Source organism: Mchenga conophoros, linkage group LG14 (assembly GCF_057382185.1).
Source record: "Mchenga conophoros isolate Kocher_MC1m ecotype Shallow Benthic linkage group LG14, M_conophoros_male_GT1.1, whole genome shotgun sequence".
Taxonomy (NCBI): Eukaryota; Metazoa; Chordata; class Actinopteri; order Cichliformes; family Cichlidae; genus Mchenga; species Mchenga conophoros.
This window is the reverse complement of record NC_140539.1, coordinates 26,058,611-26,067,298: the sequence shown is the minus strand read 5'-3', so window position 1 is coordinate 26,067,298 and position 8,688 is coordinate 26,058,611. Positions and strand designations below refer to the sequence as shown.

At 46.9% G+C, this 8,688-nt stretch overlaps 1 protein-coding gene across 1 annotated transcript; it reads right to left on the bottom strand.

Annotated features, from left to right (window-relative positions):
* Nucleotides 1-8,615, bottom strand: LOC146559857 (uncharacterized). The gene is made up of 3 exons (XM_085244353.1): nucleotides 8,506-8,615; nucleotides 8,332-8,401; nucleotides 1-1,357 (listed from the first exon to the last, which is right to left on the bottom strand). Exons 1-3 carry the CDS (start codon nucleotides 8,613-8,615, stop codon nucleotides 662-664), a joined length of 876 nt encoding a protein of 291 aa, XP_085100479.1. The 3' UTR covers nucleotides 1-661.
* Between the last annotated feature and the right edge of the window lie 73 nt (nucleotides 8,616-8,688).

Sequence of the window (8,688 nt, the reverse complement as noted above, 5' to 3'; positions counted from 1 at the left end):
CCAGATAGGTGTACGTTTGCATGGGATTAATGAAGACGCTGTCAATTTTAGAAACTCCCACCATGCTGTCAGAGAAGCGCTGATGTTGATGCTTTTAAAGCATTCATGTCATTGGATGTTTGAGCTGATAAATGGAAGGTCTGAGATCTCTAGATTATTGCAAAGTGCTTGTTCTAAATCAAAGTCAAATTCAAATTTTATTTGTCACGTACACAGTCATACACAGTACAATATGTAGTGAAATGCTTGGACAACTGCTCGTGACCTAAAGAAAACAAAAAAGGAAAAGGCTATGAATAAGATAGGAAATAAATATGAAAAATTAAAAAGGGTAAATTTAACTAGGAAGGAATAAAATATAAATTAAGGTTAAAAATGAAATAACTGTACAACACAAATTAGAATGAAGGGTAAATTTAACTTGGAGAATAAGATAAAATATATAAATTAAAGTTGAAAATAAAATAACTGTACAACAAAATACACAATACACAATATAGAACTATATAAGAATGTATGAAGAAATCTAAATATAAATAAATATATACACAATAACAGCAGCTGTACAAGTATTAACCGGAAATGAAGAATATAGTGACCAGTGTTGTGCAAAAACAATGTCCAGAAAGTCCAGTGTGTGTGTAAGAACCATATGTGTGGGTCAGTACTGTGTGGTGGTGTGATTGAGAGACCGTATCACCTGCGGGAAGAAGCTCCTCCTCAGTCTCTCTGTGTTGGTCTTCAGGGAGCGGAATCGCTTTCCTGACCTCAACAGAGAGAACAGTCTGTTGTTGGAATGGCTGAGGTCCTTCACGATCTTCCTGGCCTTGGTCCAGCACCGCCTGCTGTAGATTGAGTGCAGGTCAGGGAGCTCGGAGCGGATGGTGCGCTCAGCTGACCGCACAACCCTCTGTAGAGCTCGTCTGTCCTGCATGGTGCTGTTCCCGAACCAGGTTAAGATGTTTCCCGCCAGGATGCTCTCTATGGTGCACGAGTAAAAGTTCCTGAGCACCTTGGAGGGCAGTTGGAAGTCTCTCAAGCGTCTGAGGTGGTAGAGACGCTGTCGGGCCTTTTTCACCACGGTGTTGATGTGACAGGACCATGACAGGTCCTGCGTGATGTGAACTCCGAGGTATTTGAAGCTGTCCACTCTCTCCACTGGGCACTCGTTGATGACGGGGGTCTGGTAGTTCCTCTCCTGCTTAGTGCTGAAGTCCACTATCAGCTCCTTTGTCTTACTGACGTTTAGAAGGAGGTTGTTCCTCTGGCACCAGTTCTCCAGATTCCTAATCTCCTTCAGGTAGGCCGTCTCGTTGTTATCAGAGATCAGGCCCACCACGACGGTGTCGTCAGCAAACTTGATGATGGTGGTGGAGCTGGTAGTGGCCACACAGTCATATGTGTACAAAGAGTACAGCAGGGGGCTCAGAACACACCCCTGGGGGGCTCCAGTGCTGAGAGTGGTGGAGGCTGAGACATGTCCGCCCATCCTTACTGCCTGTGGTCTGCCAGTTAGGAAGTTGGAGATCCACTGACACATAGATGAGCTGAGTCCCAGATGCTCCAGCTTGGTGGTGAGTGTGGAGGGAATTATGGTGTTAAATGCAGAGCTGTAGTGTATGAAGAGCATTTTAACATAATTCCCCCTTCTAGTGTCCAAGTGAGTGAGTGATGTGTGGAGGAGATGAGAGATGGCATCGTCTGTGGAACGATTTGGACGGTAAGCGAACTGTAGTGGGTCCAGTGTGTCTGGTAGTGAAGAAATGATGAAGTCGGAGGGAAGCAGGAGGGACTATGCGCTTACCTGCTGCTCCTTGGCAGGTAGCTCCATGCCCTCCTGGGTTTTAATTGCACCTTAGAACACATATGCATCAACACTACAATGAGCGGGTGGAGGGAGGTTTGGAGTCTTCTCCCACCCCCATTCTCTGCGGCCTGCTGGAGCGGGAGGGCTAGTAGGAGGAGTTGGCCGTCCGACTGCGGTCTGGGGTGTGGGGCCTCCCTGCTGCTGCGGAGTCGGGGTGGTCTGCCTCTCCCCACCGCAGGGAAAAGGGTAACACCACCTGGGTCTGGGTGCAATTCCCCCCTCCAGGGGCAAAGGTACCTAGACCCGGTTTATAGAGTACGCTTGGGGAGTGTGATTGTGTGTACAGCGTCTCTTTATGTCTGTCTCCACGTTGGTTGAGTGTGGAGTGAGTGCATATGAGAGCATGAGGGTGGGAATGGATGTTTGTGTCTGTGTGTGCCTGTATGTCTGTGTCTATATGTCAGGTTGGGTATCAGACGCCACCTCTCTGGGGACACCTCAGGCCCTCCAAGGTTTGGAGGCCTATCTCCACCCACCACCACTTCCCCTGCCGGTGGCGGACTCCCTCAGGTGTCGGTGTGTTGGTGGTTCTTTGTGTCTGGGGGTGGGCGTCCGGGTACACACCGGCTCACTCCTTGGCGGCCGCTTGTCGGGGCCTGGGGCCTGGGGCTCGCTCGGGCCCCTTTGGAGGTGGGGTGCCCCCGGCCTCTCGGCCTAGGGCTCGGTCACTCAGGCGCGGCTGGGGGCCGGCGGAGCTCACGGGCGCGTCACTGCAACTCCCCCTGACTTCTGCTCCGCGGCTGCTGGGCGAGCCCTCATCTGGGACTCTCCTCAGCTCTTACTGGGACAGTGGCGCGGCTGCCCCTCTGTTGGTCTTCCATGGTCTCTTGTGTTCTGGGGGCCTCTGGATGTCTGGAGTTTTGATCTCCTCCATACCCACTTCACACCCTGGAGGACGGGGCTGTGGCCCCCCCACACTCCCTAGCAGATCATTACATGGAGAAACCTTTGGAATGCAAGCATGCTGATCCACACAGGTATGCACACATGGGTATTCACAGACGCGGACTAAAGCTTTCTTGGCTGCTGCCTCAAAGCACACTGTGCGCTGTCTATCTTGCGTGCTGCACAATATCGTTTATTACTTAGTAAATACTGATATCTATGACTAGCTAGTTTATTGTGATGGTGCTTTGTTTTCTCTATTATTATGTTGCTCTTTGTTGTTTGCTGTCTCCTCTGTTTGTTTGTTTGTTTGTTTGGTTTTTTTTTCTCCATACAGGTGACCCAGGAGTTTTTTGTTTTTTTTTTTTTTTTGTCTCTCTTCCCCCCCCTTCTCACCGTCTCTTCTCCCCTTTGGTTTTCTTTCTTTCTCTCCCCCTCTCTCTCTCATTCATTCCCCCTGTCCTATTTATTTAAAAAAAAAAAAAAAAAAAAATGACAAAGGATGAACTGAAGCTCTGCCATCACGTAATGTCGCATACTGCTGTTTCTGATGTCATTTAAAAAAAAAAAAAAAAAAAAAAAAAAAAAGAAATGATGAAGTCTCTGACCAGGCGTTCAAAGCACTTCATCACTACTGAGGTGAGGGCTACAGGGCGATAGTCATTGAGAGAAGCAGGGTGGGGTTTCTTCGGGACAGGAACAATGATGGACTCTTTGAAGCATGTGGGGATCACCGACTGAGATAAAGAGATGTTGAATATCTCAGTGAACACAGGAACTAGCTGGTATGCGCAGTCTCTTAGGATACGACCTGGGATGCCGTCTGGTCCTGCTGCTTTCCTGGTGTTCACTCTCTTGAAGGCTCTCCTTACTTCATGCTCGGAGATGACGAGCACGTTTCCGGTGCTGGCAGTATCTTCCTGTCTGCAGCCGTTAGCGCCGCTAACACTAGCATTGTTGGAGACCTTAGCTGCAGCCTCGAAGCGAGCATAGAAAGTGTTCAGCTCGTCTGCCAGAGTCACGGCCGCGTTCGTCATACCGGTTGTTGGTGCTTTATAGTCCGTTATTGTCCTTAGTCCCCGCCACAGGCTCCTAGAGTCACTCTGTTGGAGTTGTGACTCTACTTTCCTCCCGTAGCGCTGCTTCGCCTCTTTCACCGCCCTCCGCACGTTATATGACGCGGCTTTGTACGGGTCCATGTCCCCCGTCATGAGTCCCGTGTTGTAGGCAGCGGTGCGGGATCTCAGAGCGTCGCGGATGGTTTTATCCACCCACAGCTTCTGGTTGGGAAACGTTGTGATAGTCTTTGTCTCCACGGTATCATCTGCTAGTTTCCCGATGAATCCCACAACCGCTTCCGTAAACACGTTGACGTCATCGTCGGAGCTGTTTCTGAACATGCCCCAGTCTGCGTCATCGAGTGCGTCCTGTAACGCGGCCACCGATTGATCCGTCCAGCGCGCGACCTTCCTCTGAACCGGAACTTCCTGTTTCAGCCTTTGTTTGTATTTTGGCATGAGGAAGATGGCGGCGTGATCAGATTTGCCAAACGGGGGGCGGGATTGTGCCTTGTAGCCGTCCTTGACCGTAGTGTAGCAGTGGTCCAGTGTCCTTTCACCCCTGGTGGGGCAGGTGATGTGTTGATAAAAGTTCGGTGCTGTGCGTTTGAGGTTGGCGCTATTAAAGTCCCCCGTCACAATAAGCGCAGCGTCCCGGTGTTGTGTCTAGTGCTGTGTGAGTGCCTCATGCAGCTCGCATAAGGCGGTGACCGTGTCCGCTTGTGGTGGAATATAAACGGCACTTACAATGACCGATGTAAATTCCCGAGGTAGATAAAAAGGACGACACATGATGGACAGTAGTTCCAGATTTGGTGTGCAGGAGCGTGTGAGAGGAACAACGTTCGCACTGTTGCACCAGTTGTTGTTCACCATTAAACACACGCCGCCTCCCCTTGACTTCCCCGAGTCCCGTGTCCTGTCCATGCGGTGAACCGAGAAGAACTCGGCCGGCTGGATGGCGTGGTCCGGCACTGCTGGGTTCAGCCATGTCTCGGTGAAGCAGAGGAGATTGCAGTCCCGAATGTCTCTCTGGAACTTTATCCTGGCCCTGAGGTCGTCAAGCTTGTTCTCCAGTGACTGGACGTTGGCGAGCAGGATGCTAGGCAGAGGTGTGCGGTGTGCACGAGCTCTCAGCCTGTTCCTGACGCCGGCTCGCTTCCCTCTAGGCCGCCGCCGCTTCCCTTTGTTCTCCCTCGAGATCTCACTCGGCCAGCTCGGATCCGGAGTTAAAAACTTCGAATTGTGAGTACATTGTATACCAATAGAAACAAGAGTGTCACTGTCATACCTAATGTACCCAATGGTGATGATTTTGCCGATTTAGAAACGCTGAAAACTAACTTAAAAAACAAAGACAAAGAAAAAGTGTCACGGGCGAGAATGCGGTGGACTCAAGAGCAGACTCAATTTGCTTCGAACTGTGTATAATTTATTGAAAAGAACAAAACGTGAACAGAACTGGGTTTAACAGAAACCATACGCAGAAACTAAGGGAAATCCGTGGGCGGAGAGACCGGCGTAGAGCACGGGGAGAACTCTAACGGGAACTTCTGTAAACACAGGAGAGAGATGTTACTGAATGGGAAAAAAAAAACGAGTAAGGGACAGAGGTATGGAGTGCCAGTGGATAGTCTTGGGCTTACTTGGAGACCCTAGTTATTAGGCGGGAAAAGGGCTGCCGTGGGAGTATTCCAGAGAGGGTCAAGAGTGTGGAGAGTCCGGTCCAGATTCCAGGGAGGTGGAGAATACGGACTGAAGGGCAGGCTGAGGAGAAGTGGAGTATATAATCCTCGGGTTCAGAGCAGACGGAAGAACAGAATGGAGACCAAACCAGCACTACTGATGAGTGCGACGGGTGGTGAATCTGAAGAATACAGGAAACAAAAACACATTAACCCATGGTCCAGATATACAGAGTCAGAGCTCAGAGGAGGGCGAGTTTACCACAGATGGTAGCAGGACGAACTGGCGAGGAGTGGCAGGCCGTGCCGGCTTAAAAACCCTCTAGGTGGAGCCCCGGAGATTGACAACAGGTGATGAGCTGGCCAACTCCACCCCCAGGGACGAATGACAGGAACCTGGACCACGCCCGACCAGACACTCCCACAGCATATGACAAAAAGTGGTCGGAGCAGTTGTGACGGCAGCCGACCTCACCGGCGCCATCAGGATTTCTACATCTAGCCAAGGTTCATCTAAGAGGGTATGTTTTAGCCATCCTGAGATAAACTGAAGCCTGTTGGCTAAGAAGTAGTGCTGAAAGTTAGGCAGTTCTAGTCCTCCTTTATCCTTGGTCTTTTGTAGTGTTTTTAAGCTTATACGTGGGGGTTTATTTTTCCAAAGGAATTTGGACATACATGAATCTAGAGATCTGAACCAATCTTGTGGCGGTTTAGTTGGGATCATTGAGAATAAATAATTTATTTTTGGTAAGACCATCATTTTTATAGCGGCAACCCTTCCCATGAGTGATATGGGTAGACATTTCCATCTAGCCAGATCATCTTCTACCTTCTTTAAAAGTGGGATATGGTTTAATTTAGTTAGATCTGCAAGCTTGGGAGAAACATTAATACCTAAATATTTTATATTTCCCGATTGCAGTGGTGTAGAAGAGGAATTATGGAGGGAGCAATTAATTGGTAGAACTGTAGATTTTGACCAGTTAATTGAGTAATCTGATATTCTTGCAAAAGAGTTTATCAATTCAATCACCCCAGAGATATTGGTTTGTGAATTTTGGAGAAAGAGTAACACATCATCCGCATAAAGGCTGATTTTATGTTCCACGTTCTTGCATTTTATGCCCTTAATTACTGAATTCTGTCTAATTGCTGCTGCTAGTGGTTCAATAAAAATTGCAAACAGTGAAGGGGAGAGTGGGCATCCCTACCTGGTGCCCCTCAAGAGACAGAAGCTGGAGGATGTCTGTTCATTTGTTCTAACACAAGCTGTTGGGGAATTATATAATATTTTTAACCAGTTTATTAAAGAGGATCCAAAACCAAATTTGTGTAAAGTTGCAAATAGAAATTTCCAGTTAACTCTGTCGAATGCTTTTTCTGCGTCTAAAGAGAATATTGTAGTTTCTAGGTTTTTACTGTATGAGTAGTCTATCAAATTAAGTAATCTACGTGTATTTGTTGATGAGTGCCTACCTTTTATGAAACCAGTTTGGTCAGGATGAATTAAGAGGGGGGTTATTTTCTCCAGTCTCTTTGAGAGAGCTTTGCAGATTATTTTAAGGTCTACGTTTATAAGGGATATTGGACGATAGCTTGAGGGATATACAGGGTCTTTGCCTGGTTTTAGCAGGAGATTAATGTTTGCAGAATTCATATTTGATGGAAGTCTGCCCTTTTCTTTAATTTCCAACAACGTTCTGTAGAAAACTGGTGCTAGAATCGACCAGAATTCTTTGTAGAATTCTGCAGGAAAGCCGTCTGGACCTGGAGCCTTATTATTGGGCATACTTATCAGAGCTTCCTGGAGTTCAGTGTCAATGGTGAATCCAGTGCCATTGCTTGAGTGTCCAATAATTTTGGAAGAGTTATGTTGTCCAAAAACTGATCAATTTCTTTTTTAGATGGGTTTATTTGTGGTGAATACAACGTTTTATAGAAATCCCTGAAAATGTTGTTTATTTGTATTGGATCATATATTGTGTTCCCCGATAAATCTTTAGCAGCACATATAGTTGTTTTTTCTTTATTTATTTTTAGCTGGTTTGCTAGAAATTGACCGGATTTATTACCATGTTCATAATTTTGTAGGCGTAGTCTTTGTACTAAGAATTTTGTTTTTTTTATCAATTATCTCATTTAATTCTAGTTTTGTTTTGCATATTTTGTTCAATGTTTCCTGATCTTGGTGGGACGCGTAGGCTTCTTCTAGTGATTTGATGTTTTTTTCTAATTCCTGAATATTTTTGTTTTCCTTTTTCTTTTTATGTGATGAGAAAGAAATTATTTTACCTCTCATCACAGCTTTCCCTGCTTCCCATAGAACAGAAGCTGATGTTTCGGGAGTGTCATTATAGTCCAAATATGAAGTCCACTCTTTTAAAAAATATTTAGTAAAGTCTTCATCTTTAAGTAGTGATATATTAAATCTCCAGTTTTTTCTTGGCGTAGTATTATTCTTGTGCATTAGTGTTAAAGATACAGGACCATGATCGCTGACAGCTATAGGATGAATCTCAGTGTCTGAAATGTTGTTCAGCAGTGAGCTGCTGACCAAAAAATAATCCAGACAAGAGTAGGAGTGATGGACATGTGAGAAAAAAGTATATTCCTTACTGGTGGGGTGAAGAGAGCGCCATGCATCGCAAAGACCAAAGTCGCTCATATACTGTTTGATTATATTTGTGGACTGCCAATTACGCTGAGTTCCCGCTGTAGATTGATGTATAAGCACATGGTGAGTGAAAAGGGCTGAGAGAAGGAGAAACGCTTAGTGTATCATGAGATGCCAAGTCTATTGCAACATAAGGGTGGAAAAAGAGAAACATATACAAACTAGTGGACATGTCCACATGGCCTTCTCAGCTTTCAAGCTGACTCCTCTCCTCTCTCCCATCCTGGCGTCACTGAAAAAGGAAGACACTAATTAGGAGGATAAGGAACAGCTGCCCTGTCAGCCTCACTGGCATTGCCCCTCAAGCCTGCTGCTTCATCCCTCCCCTGCACCTACCCCAAAGACACATCCCCACCACCACCCTCACCACCTGGCCGAGACTGGGGAGCCATCTGGCCGAACCTACTCCTCCTGTGGGTGTGGGAGAGGAAGTCGGCCACTGCCATCTGAGGACCAGTCCTATGGATCACCTTGAATTTAAAGGTCTAAAAAGCCAGATCCCACCAGGTGATCTGGGCG